This window comes from Nuphar pumila, chromosome 6 (assembly GCF_984573655.1).
Source record: "Nuphar pumila chromosome 6, dmNupPumi1.hap1.1, whole genome shotgun sequence".
NCBI lineage: Eukaryota > Viridiplantae > Streptophyta > Magnoliopsida > Nymphaeales > Nymphaeaceae > Nuphar > Nuphar pumila.
In genome coordinates this window covers 130,232,273-130,258,311 of record NC_143254.1, presented here as the reverse complement: position 1 = coordinate 130,258,311, position 26,039 = coordinate 130,232,273, and the positions used below count along the sequence as shown (strand labels likewise).

The window sequence follows — 26,039 nt, the reverse complement described above, 5'->3', positions numbered from 1 at the left end:
GAGAGAGAGAGATTTGCATACTTTTGCAAGATCTCCCTCTCTCTCTGTTGATCTCCTCTGCTTATTTCTATAAGCATTTCTAAGTATCACCAGAATGCTGTCAAGATCATTACAGCCCCCCAAAAAGGATCCCATCCTTTGACATATGTGTATCTTGGCCGTCCAGGTGAACATGTAGAACCAATCCTAACCATTGATTGGACGGTTGGGATTTAATGCAGGATGAAACCCATCCTATGTCAAATGGTGGGATCCCTACTCCACATCCATGCTATAGTTGTCTTGGTAGGAGATTTTTCACTGTTTGGTCTTTTGTCATCCACCACATAAATGTTGTAAAAAGCAAAAAGACATCACCATTGTACTTTTTCAAAGTATTTTTACCAAAAATTTACAAAACTCCACCTAACTTTTGATCTAATTACAAAGAAAGCCTAACATTTGAGATTTTACAAATGGATGCCTGGTTGAGGATATATAGAGTTGTTTCCTTAATCAGGCGTAAATTTGTAAAATCTCAAAACTGAGGCAGTTATTTGAAATTAGAACAAAAGTTAGGTAGATTTTTGTAAATTATTTTTGTAAGTTGACTGGCTTTCCCACAAGGACTATCTGCAGACCTGGCTAGGTGGGTCGGCTTAAGAAATTAAAGCTAAATGACGTCAAAAGTTCGATACTCCCGGCTTGTCCAAAACAGCTGGGTCCCTGGTGGGCAAGGAGGGTGACCATAGCTTGGTAGGACTTTCTATAGAGATCGGTCTCTCCGTGTAATAAACAGAAAACAATTGTGATCAGCTTGTTAATATATATATCCACAAATTAAGTCACACATTTGTGATACTTTAGTCATCAGGGATCTGCCTAATGAATGATGTCAAATCCTACAAATTTAATCTTACTTGGTGGGGAAGGATTCTGTCTCCTTTCACAGCATAAAAACTGTACCCATTTCAACAAAAGGTCCTGCTAATCCAATTCAAGTGTCTTAACTCTTAAAGCAATGCGATATTAAAAGCTACCGACATTAACAGCTAACACCTCACCAGCTACTGACCCCTCCTTTTACCAAAACCGTATCCTTTTTTGTAAGATTGCAATCACTCTACAAAAAGTCGTATCTTTATTCTCTAATAACCTACCACCGCGGTGGTTACCCATGTGGTCAGCGTGATCCTGTTTTTAGCTGAAGTCACTGGATCAAATCCGGCTGGCGCATGAGGGCTGTCATTGCTTTATCGTGATTCGGGGTATGTAAAGCTGAGTGGTCATGTCCTCAACTGGGAGTTTTAAGATTAAGTGACCCGCTTTCCGATGAGGGTTTTCTTATAAAAAAACATAACCGTTCATTAACCAAATACAGGAGTTCAGACCGCAGAAACCGATCTCGCCGGCAGCAAGGTGACCGTAACAGGCACAATGGATGCCAACAAACTCGTCGAATACGTCTACAGACGCACAAGAAAGCAAGCCAACATCGTCCCACCCCCCAAAACAGAAGAAGAGAAGAAGGAAGAGAAGCCAGCAGAGGAACCAAAGGCAGAGGAGAAGAAAGAAGAAAAAAAAGAGGAAGAGAATAAGGAAGAAGAGAAGAAAGAAGAGAAGAAAGAAGAAGAGAACAAGGCCGAACAGAACGGTGGAGGCGGGGAAGAAGGGAAGCAGGCAGCCGAAGACGACGCCGCAAAGAAGATGGTTTTCTATCCTCCCATCTACGTGATCGAACGGGTGTACGCTCCCCAGATCTTCAGCGACGAGAATCCGAACGCCTGCTGCATCTCGTAGAGAAAACTCTGTAATACAAATAAAAAAAGAGAAAAAAAACAAGAGCTTTCTGTGTGCATGGCATGGGCCGTGGCCCATGCGTATCATCGTATCATATCATATTCCATATTATTATTGTCCATATTTAATATAAATGATGCGGTGAGAATGAATCAATGATGGTGAATATTGTAACTTAAGATTAATTTAGTATATGTTTTTGTCTTTTTTATTAATGTATCAAGATTTTGTTTTAAAAAACGGTGGCGAATCTCTAGAGAGATCAGAGGTGGGCTTCACGTGGTGGGGGCCACTTTTCCTGCATGCCTAGTCAGCAAGGGACAAGAAAGCCTGACGTGGCCCCCCCCACTTCCTGACGTGGCAACCGTCTGCAATCCTTTGTCGTTTGGCACAAGTTAAGCAGCGTCCACTGCCAAACTGTCTATGACGTGGGAGATATTCAACGGGGGTGATTTACACGTGGATTGAGATGGACGGGCAATGTTTTTTTGAAAGATGTAAAGCAATTCCTACTTTGTTTCTTGTGTTACCTGTAGACATGCTTTAAGGGGTTTCCTTTAAGTTAAAAAAGACAGGCTCTTTTATGAGTCTCTAGCCAACCATAAAGTGTTAGGCATAGGGGAGGACCATGCATGCAGGCTTGGTGCCTTTTAGGGTATCTTTGGCCTCCAAGCAACCCAACTTCTTCCAGGTCCTCCTGCAGGCTAGGACCTATAAGGTCTTGAAGTTGGTCAAGTATCATTGGATGCCCAAATATGGGCCTTTTTGTTTCCCCAAAAAATCTTATGCCCACAATGTTATCAAGTTGATGGGACGTCACGAGTTCAAAATCCATGGGTAGCGTTCCTTGTCAAAGCTGGGTGTACTACCCAATTATGAGTAGGGCGGACCTCAAAAGTTTTACAAAATGCAAGTCAACCAATGTGCGGTCAGTGATAAAGGATTTTCTCTTTGAATTATTCAGAAAAAAAAAACAAAGTCCATCAAGGCTATAATATTTTCAAGGAAACAAATTGGTTCATGGGGATGAAGCAATGCCAAAAAAAAAAAGGTTGAAGTTAATGAACTTATCGAAGTTCAGCTAACGCCCCCACGTAACTTTACTACAAAGAGAATAATAATGATGATGATGCCCTCAGGTCTCACATGGGATTCAGTTAGGAGTGTCAACTGGTTGAGTTTGGTTCGGACCCAGGTGGTACCAGACTTGGTCCCAGTTTTCAAGTATGATATCGGGTCCAGACTTGAGTCTAATCGGGTTCACTATAAAAAAAACCATACCCAAACCCAATAAGAATTACATGAACGAGACCAGGACCATACCCAGTAATTAAAACCATATTTTAATCATTTTTACATTGAAAATTTGTGAGTCTCAATGGGAACTTGGGTCGGGTCTGGGTCTGGTATAAAATTTCACAAATTATACCCGGGTCCATGTATTAATCGAACCTTCAAATCCGGACTCGGGTCTTATTATTTATCATCATACCCGGACCCTATAGGATTTGGTTAGAGTGGGGTCCGGCTTAACTCCTATTGACATGTTATGGGCAAGATATGATCAAGTATTTTGACTTTCCCTTCTATCCCTTAAACGAGCACCACAAGTGGGGGCTTTGCTCGTCGGGTAGGAGCAGCTAGTGCAAGTCACCTTGTGTTGGGACGTTGCAGTTGGTATAGTTGTATAACTGGTAGGGGTCTGCCAAACCCCAACTTGCCTTTAAAAAAAAAAAAAAACTTGGCCAAAAATAGTTTGTGGTCTAATTGGTGAAATATAGGGTCAACTTGGATGATTGAAGGATTCAAAAAAAAAAAAGTAACAATAAAAAAATTTTCTATAAAATAAGATAGATTTAAAATATTCAATAAACACTACAAGAAAACCGTGGATTAGCGACGGCCTCTATCCATCGCTAATCCGTCACTAAGCCGTCGCTAAACTGTTTAGCGACGGCTTAGCGACGGATTAGCGATGGATAGAGGCCATCGCGATTTTTTGCTCGCTAATTAGCGAAAAAAATTATCTGTCGTTAATTCCGTCGCTAATTTGCGACAGATTAGCGACGGACATTATCCGTCGCTAATCTGTCGCTAAATTTTAAAAAAAAATAAAAAAAAATTGATCCTTGTCGGGCGGTATTCCGGCAGCACTAAGCCGGACTTATACCGCACCCGACAGGCATTGCATGCACATAACGATCGCTCTGCCTCATCGCGAACCGGCGTCGCCGTCCTCCATGAACCGGTGCTCTCCGGCGTCGCCGTCCTCCATGAACTGGCACCGTCATCTTCCGTGAACCAGCATCGCCGTCATCCTCTGTGGACCGGCGTCATCGTCCTCCATGAACCGGCGCCAACGTCCTCCAGCGATCGCCGACCGTCCTCCGTGAATCGACGTTGTTGTCCTCCGTGAACCGGCGCCGACATCATCCAGCGATTGCCGACCGTCCTCCGGCGTCGCCGTCCTCCGTGAATCGGCATTGTCGTCCTCCGTCAACCGGCGCCGACGTCCTCCAGCGATCGCTGACTGTCCTCCGGCGTCACCGTCCTCCACTCTCATGTACATGCTCTCCAATAAGCTCTCCGACGTCGCTCGGTTTAAATCGAGCGCGGTCGATTTAAATCGAGCGCGGTCGATTTAAATCGAGCGCGGTCGATTTAAATTTCAAACAGGGAGAGAGGGAAAATTTCGCGCTTGGTTTAAATCGAAAATTAGCGACGGATTAGCGACGGAAATTTTCCCTCGCTAATCCGTCGCTAATTAGCGACGGATTAGCGACGAAAAATTTCCCTCGCTAAATCCCTCGCTAAAATGTTTTTCTTGTATTGAGAATTAGCGACGAAATACTTGTTGTCGTTAATTCGTCGCTAATTAGCGACGGATTAGCGATGAAACAACTTTCATCGCTAATCCGTCGCTACTTAGCGACGGATTCATTAAGAAAGTTTTCTCTAGCTAATCTGTCGCTAATTTGCGACGGAAAAAATCCGTCGCAAATTTCCGTCGCTAATTAACATTTTTCTTGTAGTGAAATGCAAAGAATAAAAAAAAAGAGATTACTTTAATAATGATGAAATGAAAGCCATGTTTGCCCTCATTAGGTAATTAGACTTCAAACTGCATAGAGATATGCAATGGAAGGCGAGTAGCATGAAACCCAACCACGTATGTTCAACTCTATTAAAAACCCAAGGAATGAAAACTTGATTAATGAAAATAAAAAGGTTAAGAAGTCCTATTCTTAAAGTAGCATGGCATAATGAGAACCCGAAGCATTAATGAAAAGAAAAGAAAATTGGCAGCTTTACCATCTTTATGTCTATTATTTTCCTTTTCAATCGTAACCTTTAAAACCTAAATTAAATGTGAACGGTTTGGGCCAAGTTGACCTATCCATGGCGAGTGGGTCAGTTCAGGCCGAGTTGAACACGAGTTTAGGTTAAAAACAGGTCATTCTAAAATCGCCACTTGTTTGGCACCTAACTCGGACCGAGTTACTGAGTCAACCGACTTGACTTGGCAAGTTTACTAAGCTTGTCTAGAAGGCTACAAGGTTTGGATCCTTTGTTCTAGGCTCTCTCTCAAAACATAGATGCGCGTACTCTCTCTCTCTCTCTGCTTAATTTGAATTTGTAGATGCATTGACATAATTAACTTAGTAGAAAACATCTTTAAATGGTATACTTAACTTTCATGTTTTGAAGTACTCTCAGAATATATCAATTACTCATATGGTGTTCAAACTTGACAATGTATAAATCAAACTTTCTAGTTAAACTGTGTTGGTCTTAAGCAAGATTTTTAGTAAATAAACAATGATAAATGCATTTAGATCTCTCTCTCTCTCTCTCTCTCTCTCTATATATATATATATATATATATATAAAAGTGTTTGAGCCAAGACTCATTTTCACAAGGACCTTGCATGAGCGTGACCCCTTGTGCAAACCAAAGCGTTGCGACTCCCTTGGGGTATGAAGTAAGCCCACTGAGTTTTACGCTGCAGGACAGTAACCGTAAGTATTACAGGAAAAGCCAATGCAGCTAGGTCACAAAAAAAATATCAGAACATATAGATTATTTTGTTGTTTATTTACTATAGAATCTATTTGCGAAAAAAATTAGATTCTTTTATTGTCAAGTACTTTTAGTGCAATATGAATCATTGTTTTTTTTTCATTACTCTAAAAAAACACACATGTGCATGAATGCATGTTCTCGAGTGAATAAACTATGATTAACACATTTATGGATTTAGATTAAGTAAAAAACACTTGCAACTGCAGTCTTTACTTAGAGTTAAAGAGGGCTTAATGAAAATGGATCCTGATTTTTCACACACACACATATATATATATATCGGTTAATATTTGGTGTTAGTGAAGGCACCAAATTATATGGACTATTGAGCTGAAATCATAGGTTTAGGCTTTTGACCACATGGATGTGTTTAGAAAGGTTTGTTTGCCAAGGATCAAACTTTGGATCTTATTATTTCGATCCAAAAATATGATATTTTTGAGTCATGAGATTTTACTACATCGTAGATTGAAGTTCTTGAAAAAACTGATTATGTGTCACAATCATGTATTCAAAACTCATTTTTCAACTAAATCACATCCACAAGATTTAATTTAAAAAAAAAAATCTAAAATATATGATTTTCGACTCAGTAATTACATATAATTTAGTGCCTTCAATTACATTAACCCATATATATATATATATATATGTGTGTGTGTGAGAGAGAGAGAGAGAGAGAGAGGCCTGTCTTTTTGCGGGCTGTCTTCACTAATCATCACAAACACTACTTCATGCATGTGTGTGAGCGTGCGCTTGTCTCTCTTTGGGAGTGCAGGCGTCAACTCCCATAGACGTGCTTGCTTGGCAAATCGTACGGCTGCACTTGCATCATAATAGAAGGGCATTGGTGGGGCCCTATGCTTACGCAAATCTCGTTTGGCTTTGGCTCCAACCACTGATGCAAGTTAATCTGCCAGCCAGTGCATCGGATCTTTTGGATGTCAAATTTAGTTTTCCAGCGAAGAAAAGAAAAAGGAAAAAAGTTGGCTCACAATAATACATTTCATGTCAAAATTTCAATCATCCAGTGGTATTGGTTAGGACCTACAAGAGAACTCGAAAAGCATAGAATCATCTCTCCATCAAGGACAAATGTTGTGCAGCCAGAATGCACGGTATTAATTTGTCCTGGACGTGCCAGTTGTACTCGCACCCTTTGGGGGTGTCTGATCGTGTGTCCCGCTGGTCACAACCGTCGGGCAAAGAACGAAGAACGAACAAGCCAGACTGCTCTTTCTCTCTCTTCTTTGACTAGAGCTTTTTATTTTATTGATTAAGGTTTTTTCTTTGATTTTTATTGATTATACTATTTTAAAATTTTTATTTAGGTTTTTTTATTTTTATTGATTAGAGTTTTTTCTTTTATTTTAATTGATTAGTGTTTTTTCATTGAATAGGGCTTTGAATCAAATATCTTTAATTAAGGTTTTTGTTATTTAATTTTATTTTGATTTTTTTTTATCAGGATTTTGAGACAAATTTCATTAATTAGGGTTTTAGATATTTGATTCGATTAGATATTTTTCTTTAAATAGGGTTTTGAATCAAATTTGTTTAATTACGGCCTCTTATACTTAATTTGATTAGAGTTGTTTTTCTTTGATCTTTTTTCATTAGTGTTTGAATTAGGTCTTTTATATTTACTTTTATGGTTTGTTTATTTTATGGTTCTTTTACAGGTTAGGTTTTTTTGGTTTACTTGTGATTTTTTATGATATATTTTTCTTGCATTTTAAGGTTTTATGAAAATATGAATTTTAATTTTTTCTCAAGTTATCCAAAATTTAAACAGATTTATTCCTACTAAGATCTAGTTTGAGATGCATATTTGGGGATAAAATCCATAATTTTTTGATAAACTTTCATAATTAGATCTAATATGACATTGATTAAAATATTTATATAAAAAAAATATCAATTCTTATTTTTTCTCAAATTATCCAAATTATAAACATTTTTTTTAGTTTTTAGATCCAATCTAGGATCCATATCCATAATAAACATGTTAAAACACTCATGTGATTGGGCGGATTGAGCCGTATGATCCAAAACAAAGTTATCTGACCATTATCCATATATGTTCAAGTTGTTCAAACAACATAAAAATCAAACAATGGACACAAGTAACACAACTTCTTGTCCAGTTGAAACAAATGTTGGACATAGTATAGTTGTTACAGAACAGACACAACATGTGTTCTGTTGTTCTATCAAATCTTTGATGCACCATCAAACACATTCTTAAGGTGAATTTGATGCACCTGGCGAGGACTGACTGGTCCTTGTGAAAAAATAAAGAATAGCTTAAATAAAGACAAATTTAAAAATTAAAAAGAATTAAAGGAGAAAAACACTAATATATATTGTTCGGCCAAAGGCCTACATCCACAAGAAAAGTCTCACACCCCCTCTTTCTTTTTCATTTTATTCAATCTCTAAATTCACATATTTGTATAGGTTTAGGATCCAAATCAAGATAGTTTATCTACATCTTATATGTATAGTAATCACAAATAATATAGATAATGATATGTGAAATCTCATTTAATCTATCAAATCTTGAAAAGAATGAACTGAAAATCTTGCACTAGGTTTTGACAGCTTTCATATTTTTGTAGATTTCAACAATCCCTGCTTAGGTTGTGTCATGTGTCTGATACGGTGTGAATGATGCAACCAGTGGAATTTGGTGAGATGAAACAATCATACCCCCCCCCCCCCCATAGTTGTGACTAGGGATGGCAATAGACTGGGGTAAGGGTGGGGGACAAGGTTTTCACTCTCGTCCCATCTCAAAATTTTGTTCTTCATCTTTGCCTTCATCCCTGCACAAGTTTTGATTTTAATAACCATTGTCGGTTCATTTCCCATTTCATGTCCTCCATCCCTGGTCTAAACAGGGTGAGGCGGGGTGGAGGCCCATTTTTTCAATCCTTCCACTGCTGCCACCTTTCGCCTTTAGAGAAAAGAAATGAGAGAAATGGGAGCTCACGCGACTCGTTAGGAGAAATAAATGAAGTAGTGATGAGAGATTTGAGAAAGGGTTTTGTGTAGGGATGGCAGTGGACCGAGGGAAAGCGGGGCTCAGCCCCGCCTCGCTCTGTTTCAACCGGGGATGAAGGGTATGAAACGGGGATGGAGGCGGGGACGAAGGTTAAAATCCATCCCTGTCCGGGGGTGGAGGCAAGGATGGACGTGCACTTTTCCCTGCCCCACCCCGTCCCCGCCACGATCCCCGCTCCGACCACTTTTCCCCGCAATATCCCCGCCCCACCCCCGCCTCATCCCTGTTTGAACCGGGGATGGAGGACATGAAACGAGGATGAAGGCGGGGGAGGAGGATAAAATCCATCCCCACCAGGGAGGCGGGGCGGGGGTGGAGACCTTGTCCCCCGCCCCGCCCCACTGCCAGCCCTAGTTTTGTGTTAGGGTTATATATATATATATATATATGTGTGTGTGTGTGTGTGTGTGTGTGATTTTATAATATGTATAAGGGTATAATAATATTTTTTCAAAAAAGGATCGTGGGTGGGGCGGGGGGCAAAGCAAGTCCATCCCCGCCTCCATCTCTACATGCGTTTTGATTTTAACGTGCATCCCTGGTCCATTCCTCGTTTCATGTCTTCCATCCTCGGTCCAAATGAGCAAGGTGGGGCAGCGACCTGTTTCCCCATGTCACTGCCAGCCCTAGGTGTGACTAGTACATTCGAGACATACTCCATATGTCCTGCATTTACGACATTTGTCCCACATATCAAATGATCCTTAGGGGTGTGACTGGTGTGTCCCATTGCATAAGTTCCAAAATAAAAGTTGCGAGGACAAAGTGCTCTGGTCTGATGAATCAAACACAGTACAATAAATCTCGTCAAACAAGTTCTTAGGAGGTGTTTGACTCATTGGACCACATTTTTCTAGGACATGTGAGTCTCACGCCCTAGTAGTTCCCTCCTGCCCATGTTAAAAACAAAGGGGTGGGAACCAATTGGTCCTGTAAAACATGGGACGACACTCAGGTAGGGATAGGTTAGTCCTTGCTCAAGTGCATCTCGTGATTCAAACACTCCCTTAGGGTGTTCTTAACAGCCTCCAGACAAACCCGAGAATCTAAAGATCCTTAGTATGCCAGATACAAGGAACTGATCAAATTCAAGGTGTTCTAGTTTGACACTCCCTCAATAAAATCTGATAATTAAAAATCCATGGGTTTATCCCTTTTGGGGGATCTCAGTCCAAGGATTTGAGATAAAGGTTTGATTTGGACTGAGTCCCACAACAGGTTTGTCCTTGAGTTGCATGTTCATGGATCTCTAAGAGCATTCAAATGCACCCTTAGGCAACATTTGGTATGTTGAACAAATGGGACCGAATACACTCTGTTCGAATATATGGTGCAACTCCATTGCCCTAAAAGGCAGTGATTCAAACATTGTGGCGGAAGAGAAGACCCCCCTCAGTTTTTGTGAGGTGTTTGCTCCCTCCATGCAGGCCACATGAAAAGGGATGCAACAACCCCCGCAAACGATTGCATCCCTTGATTTAAACTCCCCCCATGGATTTAAACCATAGATCTTAAATATAAGGGAGATCCTCCAATTTGAAGTCCAAGGATTTGAGAGCATACCGTTGGCATATTCTCTTAAATTGAATCTGGAATACAAAATATGCACGTACCAGTAGATGTCATGATCGATGTGATGTGTGGGTGCTCGGCGTTCTCCTCAGCCTATCAATGCCCATGATGAGCCCAGGCCTTCAAGTCGATGGTGAGTAGGACCCTGAACCCAATGACAGTTACAGGCAATAGGCAAGAGGTTATCGTTATGACTGCACTCATCATACAATCCAGCCCTCCATTTATAGTGGAAGATAGAGGGTGGTTACAGAATGTGGGCTCTTAATATTCACGTAACCTCCACCCCACTAACACCCATTTAGTGCTCACTAACAGCCCTCACTAACCCACTCATAATGTAAAATCGGGTCACACTATAGGTTGGACCCAAACCCAAATATCTAATATTCTCTTACTTGACCCATTAACACTAAAAGAGTACTAAATTGAGGCTTATATTGTTATCTTGACTTAATTCTTTATCTCAGTTCACATGCTATCGTGTATTACAAGAATGAATCATATGAGTCATATAGATGATCATCTCTTTATGAAATATCATATTTTCATGTACTACAATACAACTCATTTTCAGTGCTTTAGCATGTTAAGATTATCTTTATGAACAGATTGGTATCTTAACTATTTTATTGGTCTTAATATTGTTATTTTGCTATTCTGTCTAACCATATGAGAGATCCTTTATACAAAATCAACAATACATAAAACCAAAGAGAATCAATTTATTTTCACAAATGTGATCACATAATGTATTGTCATACATCAGAAGTAATAAAAAAGACTCATCTCCTGTACATGTTGGAAATACAATTCCGGTGCTATCCCTTTAGTAAGGAGATTCTCAGACATTTCCTTCGTAGCAATTGTATCAATACATACTAGATAATTTTCAGTCATTTTTTTAACTACAAAATATTTTAACTCCATGTGTCGATACAAGGTTGAACACTTTTTGTTATTTGAGAATGACACGACTGCTTCATTATCACAAAAGATCTTTAGTAGTCTCTCAATAGAATCTATAATCTTCAGATCCATAACGAAACTTGTAATTCATATTGCCTGAGATAAAATATCGTATAAATCAATAATTTTTGTCTTAATGGATTTCAAAAATTCCTTCAATGTCCTGCGATGAGAGATAACAACTCAAATATTCTGAGTCACTCACAATTGCAAAAGTAACAAGACAAGAATATTCAAACACTCTCACTTCTCATAGACATCATTTTAAGCGCTCTCACTTCTCATAAATAGCCTTCAGAGTGGCTATTTTATTCTCAGTATAAGTGAGAGATTAATCACTCTATACAAGATTTATATTAAAAAGGTAAATGTGAGACCTTTTATTATTCACCTTTTATGAGATAAGTATAATTGAGTCATTGTATTATCATTCTACTTTATTAGAAACGACATTATCCATAGTTGCTCCGTCTCCACAATTCATAAGAAATTTACTTCAGTTGGTGAAACTAGCAGATCATGTAACCAGATATAATTCAGCATTGTACCTTTAAGTACGAACATGCTTCATGGACTGAAATACATATATACTATTACACTCTGTATGAATTTGAAACACAACGATGTACCTTTAGATAAAATCATTGTTTCATAAAGTCACACATAATTATAATATCAAATCTTAATACAGTCCAAAGAATCCTTAATCAATGCAACTCATCACTTTTGTGATTGCATGAGTCAGTCAATCAAGATCTTTTACTGAAATCATATTTTTATTATGGAGTATGCCCATGCACACATATTAATGCATATATATTCATGATGAAATATGCATTATATCTTCAAAATAAAAGTTCATGCAATCATATTGATCACAGGGTTTCTACATCTCGAAATCGATGAAAGACAAAAAAGAACCGATCAAAAATGACTTTGAACCGGTCCTAGAAATGATCATATCGATCACTGATCTGGTTCAGGTGTAAATAGTATATCGACCTGATTTTGGATTTGATTTGATCCAATTCAGATCCATATTCAGTTCTAATGAATCCTGAGTCAGATCCCATCTAGATCCAGACCCATAATGATTGTGTCCCGATTTGGATCTAATGATTTAAAGATTGATCCAGATCTAGATCTGATCCATGATAGGACCAAGTCGAGTCCCAAAACCGTATCTGATCCAAAGCTTAGATTCAGTTGGGTCTAGATCTTGACCCGATCTAATTGGATCAGAACATATCCGATTCATACCAGGATTGAGTTAAATCTGGATCGAATCAGACTTAGACCTTACCTGGTCCAGTTGGTTATGGATCATGACTCGTTACAAGGATCAAACAAGACTCAGAACCCAAATGGGTCCGATTCTGATCCAACCAGGTTGGATCTGATCACCAACCCGACAGTCCGAATCAGACCTAGACCCGAAACCACAAATGGTCGGGGTCGGATCTTGTTCATTGGGTATGTGTATGACCCGCTCCAGACCCGTGTTTTACCCGAATCCGGTTAGATCCAGATCACAACCTGGTTCATCCGGATCAGAACAGACCCATAACCCAAATGGGTCCATCCAACTGATTCTTTAATGGATCCAGTACTTGGATCGGTCCCGGTCCAAAAGGTAAGGCACACCCGATCCACCCAAAACGGGTCTGAATTGGTCCCGCCACCGGGTCGGTACACCCGATCCGACCTGGTACCTTGCACAGTAAAAAAGGGTGTCCCGACCATTCGCCTTCAGTTTCTCAAAAATGGAAAGGCCCCTAACCTCCTCACGGCGACCCACGTCGCCGTATGGCGACCGATACCGGTGTCTGGTCTGCGAACGTCCCCCCCCCCCCCCCGGGCAACGCACGACGACGACACCCCCTTGCTGCCAGATAAAAAATGAAGACTTTCATTTTATGAGAAACTGAAGGGCACGTCGTCACCGGACGTTGGGTGTCCACCGGCACCGATGGTCCCGCCGGCAAAGGCTATTCCACGGCATTCGTCTGCCACCGACGAAAGTTAAGGGGTTTTGCACTTTTTTTTCATTGGGGTTTCTCTCTCCACCGACGGCCGATCATGGTTGCCGGTCGCCGACCAAGGTAGTCGTCCCCAACAGTCGGTCGATGGTGACGGCGACCGTCGTTAGCCATCACCGACCTCCCGACGGAAGCAAAGGGGAAGAAAACCCTTGTCAATGCTGTAAAAACAGAGCCACCGCTCTCCCTCTTGCAGAGGACGTCTCTGGCGAGGCCGATGGTGACGGCGGCAGGGATTGGATCCTGGCTCCCCCTTCCATCCTCGGCGAATGCCGATTTCTGCGAAGGGTACTAGTGAAGCCAGGCCTCCCCCCCCCCCCCCCCTTTTCGATTCAGAAATCAACCTCTGCAATAGGGGGACAGCGGCAGTGAAAACCGCGGGCGACGATGACTGGAAAGGTCGCCGGTGACGGGAAACCGGTAGACCTCGTCGGCGATGGCGATCGGCATCCTCCCTTGCTTCAACAGCCGGATGGCCGGTATACTGCTCTCGGGGCTACTGTCGTCACCGGTGGCCTGCCGTCGCCTGCCCTGCAAGCGAGGTTAGGCGATCACCGGCAAACCCATAGTCTACCTCTGTACAGGCGAAAAAAAAAATGGTAGCAGACCGAGATTACTCCATGTCGACCCCGTTCCTACTACTTGCCATCACCGGGCGACTTGCACAAAATGTCGTCGGTGACTCGACTCCCTGTCGCTGGTCAGCCTTTGTCAGCAGCAATGAAAGGGGCAAAAGCTACTCCATGAGGACTCTGCTGCCGACGAGTCCTCTTACACTTGTGCCACGTAGCTTCATGTAGGCTGCGCCTGTTGAAAGAAGGCATGCAACCATGATGCCACTCCATGAGCACTCTGCTGCCGACGAGTCCTCTTACACTTGTGCCACGTAGCTTCATGGACTAGTCTGCGCCTGTTGAAAGAAGACATTCACATGCATAGTGGAATGCCCAATGTCATGGGAGTAGACGTCATGATCAATGCGATGTGCGGGTGTTTGGGGGTGACGCCCACGATGAACTCGATGGTGGGCAAAACCCTAAACCCAATAACAGTCAATAGGCTAAACTGCACTCATCTCATCATACAATCCCGGGGTGGTTACAGAATATGAGCTCTTCTTAGTCACTTAACCTTCACCCCTACTAATACCTCACTAACAACCTCATGACTAACCCACTCATAATATCAAACTGGGTTACACTTGAACCCAAACCCAAATGTCCAACACAAACTCCTATTAGTTATGATCAGGTGCAATGTATTGCACATCGTGACTTGATCACCTAGCTGTCAGCTGTGGGACCCAACAACAGATGGTGGGTGAAATCATATATAAGAAATGAGATTCTTATTGTTCCAAATGGTACAATTAGAACATGGAACCAGCGTTAAGAAATTAACAATACTTTTTTATTTTTTGACTTGTTTTGCAGGACCGGTCGCTCAAGATCTTTGGTCTCCACCCGGACCCTATAAACAAAATGGATCACTTCTTATAGATTTGTTGTGAATGATTCTAGTCTAATTCATGACCTATTAAAAATCGCTCTGTGATCAGGTACAGCAGTACACTTGAAGTGTGCAATCACATTTCACCGGATCTCAATTCTGTTTGTATAGCTTCACGTTATCGCATAGGGCTCAACGCCACCTGGGTGGTCACATGCATCCTTAACCTGAAGTTTTACCTCGCAGTGGACCCATTAAGTGACCCGGTTATCGTGAGGGTTTTCCTTCTTCATAAAAGAAAGGCTACTGAAGAAGGTAGGGGTGGACACTAAGTTTGGCCGTCCCGGTCTGAATAGAGCACAATAAGAGCCCCACAGGCTAGATCCAAACCGGGCCTTTTAGGCTCAACCACTAAAGGGGTCGCGCTTGTGTCTTACGCACCTTAATTAACGGTGGCCATTGATCTGGGCTGCCCGTCAGGCTTCTTGGCTCGGGCTGCACTTTGCAGCCCAAGCCCAAATAAAGTTGAGTCAGGTCCGGCCCAATTAGATAATCAGGCCCAAACCAGGAAGGGCTCATATGCAAAATGCACAGGGCCCAACAAGGCCGACCTATTAACTGGGTAGGGATTAAAGGGCCCAGCCTGATCATAACTGTGTCGGCTCGGACCAGACTGGCCCAATGTCCAACCGTAATTTTAATACCCGATTGATGCTAATTCAAGTACTTGGGCTGAGTCAGGCCCAACTTTAATTGGGCCCGGGCTGCTTTGGTCTATCTTGGGCCGGTTACCTGAAAGCCCAACCGATACGGCCCGATGTCTACCCCTAGCTGCTCCGCTTGCTTGCTAGGAGCAGCTAGTGCACGATACCTTGTGTTGGGAGGTTGCAGGCTCAAAACCCAATGGTATAGTTGTATAATTGGTAGGGGTCTGCCTAACCGCCTTTAAAAAAAAAAAAATTATCAGAGCTACGGAAAAAAGAATACAGCTGAAAGCAGCTGCATAAACCACGTGAAGTGCTGCAAAAAGTTTGTATGCTTTTTAGGCTGCACCACCAACTCATGCATCAGGTCGCTCGCATCGAGGGTGGACCCCACAACTTAAGCGTCCCCCTAGAACCGTATCAAGAACCAATGTCACAAGTATCACTGTATCAGTCTCAGGATTTTGTCGGCGAAGGGGAATCTTGTGACAAACTAAAAATGTTTGTTTATTTGGAAAAATCTTAAAATTATATCGGCATATATAAATTCTAAAAATATGCAAAAATATCAAAAGACATACAAATAAAAACTAAGGACATAAAAAATTGAAAGCTCTTAATAACATGATAAATTCATGACATTCCAACAAATATCATAATTTATTGATTTTATCAAATTTTTGAAAATGTCACTATAAAATTGAGATATTTTTCAATATCGCCAATATTTGTGATGATGGTCAGCACTGAGCAAGACCAAGCTGAAATTCCAGCAACTTGGACCAGCCAGATTACCATGCTGTATGTCCCTTTGCTCTGTCCAATAAAACCGGGGCTGTCAATGGGTCGAGCAATGGGTCAGGTACCCAAGCGATCAGGTTTCACCCGAACCTGCCCAAATAACAAGAAATGGAATGCCAAACCTGATCTATAACTTCCTACACGGTGACCGTAGGTATGGCAGCAGCTGGCTGAGCCAGCACAACCAGGTCTTAGAGCCAGTCGCAGTTTCTCTGGGTTATAGAGAGAGTAATGGGTCGGTGTTAAACCCATTTGGTACTAAACCCCATGCTAAATAGGTTTTTTGGGCTTTCTTCATTTTATTTTTAAATTTGACATTTTATAGGGATCAACTCTTGAAACGTTTGATACCAACACATGGGTGGGTTTTTATGAAGTTTAAAAAATCAACGGTCCAAAATCTTTGTAAATTTTTGAGGCTCCAAGCTTCATTTTTTCATCCAAAACTCACCATCCAGGTGTGAATTCTTAGTAAATCGACCATGCCCAACACATTTATAGGGCCGGAACCGCATGAGAAGCACCAGAGAAACTGAAAAACCCATTTAGCACGCAGTTTAGCACCAAATGAGTCTAGCACAGACCCATTACTCTCTCTCTCTCTCTCTCTCTCTCTCTCTCTCTCTCTCTCTCTCTATATATATATATATATATATATATATATATATATATATATATATATATACTTGGGTCAGCCAGGTCTATCAAATATCCAAGAAAAATTATATCCAAAACCCAACCTGCATGTCACTGAAGTTGGTTTTCATTTCCATAAACGGATATTTAGCTTCATAATGGATTGGATATCCGACGGAAACAACACCAATTGACAGCCTCTATATAAGAGACGATGGGAGTTGCAATGACTGAAAATCCAAGGACAATTCGTGGGCAGTTGGGCTGAGTCCACCAAATCGAGTCTTAGACATTTTCTTTCACTAAACCATGGTCAACTATTTGATTTTAGAACCAGGCATGCCTGTCTGACAGACCAAAAAATCAAGCGGTCATATGAAAAACAAATGATAGGCCGGATAATTTATCATTTTATATAAAATATGCTATATGAAAACAACACATAAATCTAAAAACTGAGCATAAACTTAAGTTGATGAAAATAGCATATTTGTTACATTAGAAGATTCAAAATGTGTAAGTTAATTATCAACTAAGCACGGGCCTGGAGTTTTTCCTTGCAGGGAGGCGGCGCAGGCCCATTAAGTGAGACCTAGTTCTTGGCGAGGATTAGTTCATCATAAAAAAAAAATTATCGAAGAGCCAGTTAAGGAGTGTGTAACCACAAAAAACATAACTTAGAGATACATGTCTCACATATGCACAGTCATGCCTTAACCATGACAACCAGTTGCTCCTATATTATCTCCTTGCTCCTAATGATCATTCATGTACAATTCGGCCAATGCAGTATGTAAAGCAGCACCAATAGGCAGAACCTCCTCATCAAGAAAGAAGTATGGGGAGTGCAAATTGTGAACAGAGCCTAACCCTTCATTTAGGATGCCAATGGTCAGGATCACACCAGGGATGAACTGCTGATAGAAGGAAAAATCCTCACTCGCCAAAATTTTCTGGCCAAGCTTCACATTTTCCGTGCCGAGCAAGAGTTTTCCAACCTTTTGAACATGATGGTGCAACTTATCATCGTTCACAACAGCAGGATACAGAGAGTATCCCCCGGCTGTCATGCTTATGGTTGCGTTGCATCTGTGTACAGCAGCCTGTGTTTCAATCACCTGCAACCAGAAACTTTGCTTAAATCTACTTATACATATCAATGTTGTAAAAAGTATATCATATAGCAGTGTTTCTGTCGTAAGAAATAAAAATAGAAAGGAACACCACGTGAATCAATAAAAAGATACATCACGAGATGACGACCCATACCACATAATAAGCGGGCCTGAGGAGAAGGTGATAACCCCTTTGTCTCAGGTTCGACTCCCACCAGGTCTGCGGGAGCCTTAACTGGTGGGCTCTGTAAGGGCTTAGGCGTTGGTGACCCCATTACCCGACCTGGCAGGGGGGGTTTCTCATCATCAAGTGACCTGGTTCTCAGCGAGGGTTCCACATCATCAAAAAGAACAAAAAACCCATACCACATGATACATACTTGTCTCGCATTATGTAATATGGGTACTTCTACCAAGTCCCCACACCAGTGTCGTACCGATACTAGAGTACGGGTTGTGTAGGTTTCTAACTTAACTCTTTCTTTTTTATCCATCTTATTAATGAAAATAATATGCCACCTATGACATCAAAATGGCGGATGTTTTATTATTTGTTAACTACAAATTTTTTACATGCTTTAGTCTTTGGTTTGCAATTGATAGCCTATGTCTTGCCGCCACACCCCCGTCAGGTGCGGGTGCAGCACTCAGAGTTACGTTTGTCCAAAATAGATTCTATTAATTTTGATCAAATTTTTTTTTTTTGAAAAGTCGAAGAGGGGGAGGGGAGGGGGGGTATTATGGTACGACTGCTCCTCCTCGCCCTCCCCTATTACTCTCCCTCCCCAACTCCTCTTACAACGGTGGCGATGATGACGATGATCACATAAAAATAGGTACCTCTCTCTCTTCTGCCTATTCCTCTTCCTCTCTGCTCCTCCTCCATCTTTCTTCTTTCTTTTCCTTTTCCTTCTCCTCCTCTCTTTCTTCTTCTTCGTCATTCTCCTCCTCTTGTCTTTCTTCTTCTTCCTCTCCCTCTGCCGCCTCCTCCTCTCTTTCTTCTTCCTTCTTCCTTCCTCCTCTCTCGTTGGCGCAAGGGCTGAACCTAGGCCTACTCAAGTTTGTTGGGTTCGGCTCTGGTGAATCCGGACCTAGGTTCAACATAACCGAACCTAGGCATGTTGGGTTCACCAGAGGTCCAGAATAGAACCCAGGCTTGTTGGGTTGGGTTTGGCTCTGGTGATTGTTTACTGGTTTCTTAATTCATTTACCGTAATTATAATATATTTAAGTTGATTTAATTGCGGTGTTATTTCTTTATTGATAAGGAGTAGCAATTGTAAATTGTTAATTTGATTTATTGCATGAATTTATGAATATGATGAATTGATGATATGATAATTATTTTTTTTCATTAGTGTTAACTTAAAAGTGTTAATATATATATATATATATATATATATATATATATATATATATATATATATATATATATATATACTCCCTGCACCCAAGTTTTTTCAAAGTGCCGCATCCACACCCGTATCCGCACGCGCACCCGCACCTATGTGACAGTTGATAACCTATAACATCATATGTAATTCCTACCTACTTGCATTAAAACCCAGTGACTTGCAACTCAACTTGGCAGGGGTTGACTCATGACTCATCGAGTCAACTTGTTGACTCAACTGAGTCAATGACAACTTTATATTTCTATAAAATTTATATATATAATATGTTTATATATATTGTATAACTAATTGTTACATATAATATGTACATTATATATATATATATATATATATATATATATATATATATATATATATATATATATATATATATATATATATATATATATATGACTCCGACCTAAGCAAGTCATGGCTTGACTCGGCCGAGTTTTGTTAAGTTCCGGGTTATTCAACATTTGACCTGGTGAATGGCCAAGCCGAGCCACCGAGTTGATTCAGCTAGTTTTTAAACATTGCCCACTTATATGAGGTCCTATCGACTTTAATTACAAAACAGAAAAGATGAAAACTATTCTTTCTAGTGTTCTTATCCTTAAATAGTATATTTTCTTAGTTTTACCTCATGTTAACCATTATGTGATTTGACATCCTTTTTCTTATTTTTTTTACATAAGCATACATATGTGATTAATTAGTTATTAAATTATGTTAATGTATTTTAACCTACGTACCAATGTCATGTGTTATGTATTGCTTATTAGAAGCCCATCACGTCTCCTTACTTCCATAAGAAAACCTTGTTTAATATTTTTCCAATATGCCTAATTATTTTTTATTGTGATTAAATATCTTTTTTCGTTAAGTTACAACCTTCGTGTTTCTTGCGGCATTGCACGATGTGGTAGGAAATCCTTACAGGCTTGAATAGGCCAAGGCCATATAACAAAGAAAATAATAACCACCTTTACAATATCATACTTAGGGATGGCAGTGGACCGGGCTCCACCCCGCCTCGCCCTGTTTGGACTAAAGTTGAAGGGCATGAAGCGGAGATGAAGGTTAAAATCTATCTCAGTGCCGGGATGGAAGCCGGGATGGACTTATGCTTTCCCCCGCCCCATCCCGTCCCCGTCCCAATCTCTGCCTTGCCCCACCCCGTCCTCAATCCTTCAAGGGATGACTATAGACCGAAGGAAAACAGGGCCCTACCCCCACCTTGCCCCCGTTTGGACCGGGGATGGAAGCGGGGGTGGAGGTTAAAATCCATCCCCATGCAGGGATGGAGGCGGGGATTGAGGTTCAGACTTTGAGATGCGTGGGGGTAGAGACCTTGTCCCCCGCCCCGCCCCGGTCCACTGCCTTCACTAATCATACGAAGAGAAATCATAAAAATATATACAAGGAATAAGGAGTACAGTAAAGGACTCACACCTCTTTTATTCTTTTTCTAAGCTGGTATAGCCCTTCAGTAGAGAGACTTCGTAGCGTCCCTCCGAATGTTGTAGATGGTGGAATGACATTATGTGCCTCACCACCTTTGACAAAAGTTACGGATAGCACCTTCATTAAAAAACCACATCATTGAAACATCAGCTGCTTTTGTTAGATTAAAAAAAATAAGAATGCTGAAGAATATTAACTAACTTGCACATAATTGCTTCAAAACTCATCTACTAAGCCTGTAAATTTAACTCAAGTGCTGATTAAATAAGTCACTCCCCCACAAACTTACTGCATCTATCACAGTGAATCACCACAAACTGGTGACTAATTTTTTTTTTTGTGAGGAACGAACCCTCACCGAGAACCACGTAACTTAATGGGAGCGCCTTTTTGCAAGTTAAAACTCCGAGTTGAGGACACAACCACCCAGCCTTACATGACCCAACCATGATAAAGCAACGGCAGCCCTGATGCACCAGCGGGATTCAGGTGGTGGAGCTTGGGAAGGATGATGCTCTGTTGTATGCCCCCATCCCCAAGTGGTTAAAACCACTCAACCACCCTGCTTGTCCACTAGGGAGCCGCTGGCTGCTTCAGCTTTAAGGCAAGGAATGTGCACCCCGGGGATTGAACTTTCCACATCCTTGGGCTTGAACACCTTAAGCCAACCCACCAGAGCTCTTGTGGCTATTATGGGAGACCATACTTCACTGTTATGGTACCCGAACACTCCATTTTTTCCTTCATACCCGTATCGACACACGTATCCCCGTGTCGACACACATTGACACCCAAACCCGCTATTTTACCCTCTATAGATACAAGTTTTTATTTAATTTATAGTTATATTTTCAGTATATCTATATTTTAGATATAGCATATATATTTAGATTATATTTAATTTATTTTGTATTTATGTATATATATATATATATATATATATATATATATATATATATATATATATATATATATATATAGCCATGTCCATGCACCCACATTTTTTTGGAATTGCTGTGACGTACCCACCGTACCCATACCCGCATCCACACCCAGGTGACAGCTTTACTGCTTTTATAAGATGCGACATCTGAGTTAATGAAATCAGAAAGAGTTTGTTCTCATGAGTAATAAAAGTATTCTTTTGAAAGGAAATTTCACTATCCTGTGTTCTTAGACACCATCCATCTTGATGACCAAAAGTAGTAATTCAAAGCTTTCCAGCTCAGACCTGTGACGTTCAGTATCAGGGGGACCATATATTGGAGGATTTTACTTTTTTCCTTTCACCATCAAGGATTGCCTAGGGAAATTCATCACAAATCCACTATCGTGTGTTCTTAGACACACCATCCATCTTTATGACCAAAAGTAGTAACTCAAAGCTTTCCAGCTCAGACCTATGACATTCAGTATCAGGGGGGCCATATTAGTGAAGGATTTTGCTTTTTTCCTTGTCTTCCTGAAAGAATGTTCGCCATCAAGGATTGCCTAGGGCAATTCGTCACATTACAAAGGAAGAAGCTAGGAGCAATGAAAAAAGAGTTAGCTGCATCGGTACAGTGAAGAACACCAAATAAATTGAAGCTTCTCAAGGTAGTCTTAGGGTAATTTCTTCACGACAGAGAGAATGATCTGGAGGCGCGCAGAGTGAAATTACAGTAATATATGATGATCCATATGGATTTGGAAAGGTCAGTCAAGCTAGAGCAGAAAGGAGACATGGAGAAAGGAAATAGACAACTGAAAAAACAAAATAAAAAACATTCAGAAATTGTGTGTCACTGTGCATGAAATTATTGTTTCATAACGAATTGAGAAAAAATAAAAATGAAAATAGAAAAAAGACCCAATTGGCTGAAAAATGATCTCAACAATTGGCGGTCAGTTTACAAGCAACAGCAATCAAATCTTCCAAATTGCCGGCAGTCGGTTGGTTATTCAAAACTAGGTGTCAGAGGCCATCGCCAATGAAGTTTCAAGAACATGACTGGCTTCCCCTGCCCAATTTACAACTTGTGGAAGGCTCAGCATTATGGAAAATTATGGCTCTTTAAGTGTTAGGCTCTTAAACTGTTAGGAACTCCCATAGATCTCTGACTGGTGTTTAGATAGCATTCCAATTAGAAAAATGGAAACGATTGTACACTAGTCCAGTGTCAAGCAGTAGTTTCCTTCGCGCAAGGAAGTCAATGAACTCTCATATTTCTCCATTCTCTGCATCCATGTAGACAGGGATGTCAGAGTATTCAAGGACTTCTAATGCATTCGCAGCACCAACATGTGGATCCAACATTAGAGATGCTACTAGTTTACTTCTCAAAATCCCTGACGATGTTCCATAAATTAACTCAAGATCAAATGTGCCATTAGCACCTATTGATACCTTTTACTTTGATGGCATAAAAAAGAAGAAAAAAACGTTCTGTAAGCCATTTAACAATAACATAGTGGAGATGGAAAATGGATATGTTTATCCTAGTGCTTTGGAAACAAAGACTTTTTTGTTCTGGTTTAATGTTCAGCACCTGACAAACAAAATTTTTTCCATGTGTTTCCCATTGAATCTAGTTTTTTTTAGCTCTTTACCCAATGTTCACTTTAGTCTCTTATGATTTTAGATGGTAGAACGCAAATATAAGGGCATGTAGAACTCTTTAGATAAGCCATTTCAATAGAGTTAAGGCACAACCACCTAATCTCCATACCCTCCATGATCACCACCGGAGATTGACCACCAAAATCCACAAAAGAGGCAAGGGAGCTAGTGAGAGAAACAACACAAACGAATTAGAACAAACTAGCGACGCATAGCCACCTAATCTCTTCCAGTCTCCCAGTTCTCATATTGGAACATCAATCATCAAAGTCCAGGAAGCAGATCAGGTCATGCTGAAAATGAGCGTTTTTGCTCATGCTGACATCGTGGCCATCCGATTTGCATTTTAAAAAGCTCAAAGTCAACAAAACCACGTGGCATTCATCCAAAATGCAAACAGACGGCCACGATGTCCGCATGAGCAAAAACGCTCATTTTCAGCATGACCTGATCTGCTTCCCAAAAAAAGAGTTAGAGCAGCCGGTGCCTACCTCCAGTATACCAAGCTTCTTGGCAATATCCTAAACTGTAGTACTGTACATATCATAAACCGTACATCATGGTACATAAAAGTTACATTCTTTGATCAAAGAAAACTTCATCTATCCATAAGATCAATAAGATAAGCAAGAACAGCAACTAAAAGATACACAAAGGTTAACATCTACCTGGCTAGCAAGTGGATTGGCTTCACGGGACGTGAGCTGCTGCAGAGCCAAGATTGCAAATGCGGTAGCAACGATGGGGTCAGTATTCAAGTGGGGAGCTGCTGCATGGCCACCTTTCCCTCTGATTTCAGCCTGAAATGCACAAGCAGCAGCCATTACCTCCCCTGGTGCGGACGCGATGGTCCCCGTGGGCAGCCGGGGATCGACGTGCATCGCGAAGATCGCCTCGGCGTCTCCGAGCGCGCCTTCTTCGATCATACGAAGGGCCCCTTCGCCACCTTCTTCTGCTGGCTGAAACAGTAGCCTTACCGTCCCCTTCACCCCAAAAAAAAAGACAAGGAAAATTTTCGAAAAAAGATAAAGGAAAAAAGTTGCTCCAGGCAGAAAGCAGAGTTCAGAAAGGGAGTCTTTTGGAGAGATGGTCGATGAAATCAAACGAAATGCTGATCCAAACACACTGAATGAGTACAAGAAGAAGAAATAATAGACCTTGAGACGTTCCCGGCGTTGGTTCAGCAGCTTCGCAGCGCCGAGAAGCATCGCCGAGTGAGCGTCGTGGCCACAAGCGTGCATCTTCCCATCCACTCTGCTCTTGTGCTCCCACTCCACCAATTCCTGAGAAAGCAGAGAAGCCATTAGAGAAAAAAGTGGGGGGAAAGCGTTAGAGGTGTTTGGATTCTTCGACTCGGAATTCCTAAATCCGTTAAATTCCTTAACTTGGCTGTCGTTCGGATCATGTTACAGAGTAAACAGAGACGAAGAAGTTGAGGAATCCTGGCATCATTGGCATTCTCCGGAAAATAATATCCCAGACGTTTAAGTCCAACCAAACACCCGAATGAGCTGAGTTGGAATTCCCAAGCCATTGAATTCCTGAACTTGAATATGGTTTGGAGCACGTCATAGAGCGGCAGAAGCTCGGCCTTTTCTGTGACATTCTCCGGAAAAGAAAAACTCCGAAAACGATTCCATCCAAACACCTGAGTAGAAATTCCTGTTCCGGAAAACCAGACACCAACTTCGAGATTTTCTTGGGTTTCTCATTCTATGGGCAGAGAGAGAGAGAGAGAGGACGTGATACAGAGAAGACTGGGGCTTCACCTGCAAGGGAAGGGCATCGATATCTGCGCGAAGAGCGACGACCGGCGGCTTGCCGGAACCAATCCGAGCGACGATTCCGGTCTTCGCGAGCGGGTACTCGTAGGGGACGCCGAGTCGGCGGAGCTCCGCCCGGATGAGCGTGCTCGTGTTGTACTCCTCGAACCGAGTTTCGGGGTGCTCGTGGAGCCGCCTCCTCACGGAGACCAACCAATCCCTCTGTTCGGAGGCCGAGCTCAGGAGAGTGCTCGAGTAAGAAGTCTCGCCGAAGAATACGTCGGCCTCCGCCGGAAAGATGACGGAACCAGCACAGGCGAGGAGGAAGAGGAAAAGAGAGAGCCCCATGAAACCAGAAAGCCTGGCGGGTTGTTCTTTTTTCGTTTCTTTACGTTAAAACTTTGAAATAAACTAAAGGGAATTTTTCTCTTAGAGGCCTAACTTTTGACTGATATTGCATGTCAAGAAACACATTTTTTATATTTCCTGATAAAAACTTAGCATTTGTAAACATTGTTAAACAAGGCCCTCTTATGATTTATTAACTTGAGTTAAATTTTTTTTTAGCCAAGACTGAAAAAATATGACAAACATGAACGAT

The 26,039-nt window shown here is 41.3% G+C and overlaps 1 protein-coding gene across 1 annotated transcript; it reads right to left on the bottom strand.

Annotated features, from left to right (window-relative positions):
• Window positions 1-17,855: 17,855 nt before the first annotated feature.
• LOC149836227 (IAA-amino acid hydrolase ILR1-like 5) lies at window positions 17,856-25,786 on the bottom strand. The gene is made up of 5 exons (XM_090009730.1): window positions 25,445-25,786; window positions 24,833-24,958; window positions 24,344-24,658; window positions 21,065-21,193; window positions 17,856-18,218 (listed from the first exon to the last, which is right to left on the bottom strand). Exons 1-5 carry the CDS (start codon window positions 25,784-25,786, stop codon window positions 17,856-17,858), a joined length of 1,275 nt encoding a protein of 424 aa, XP_089865856.1.
• Window positions 25,787-26,039: the final 253 nt, after the last annotated feature.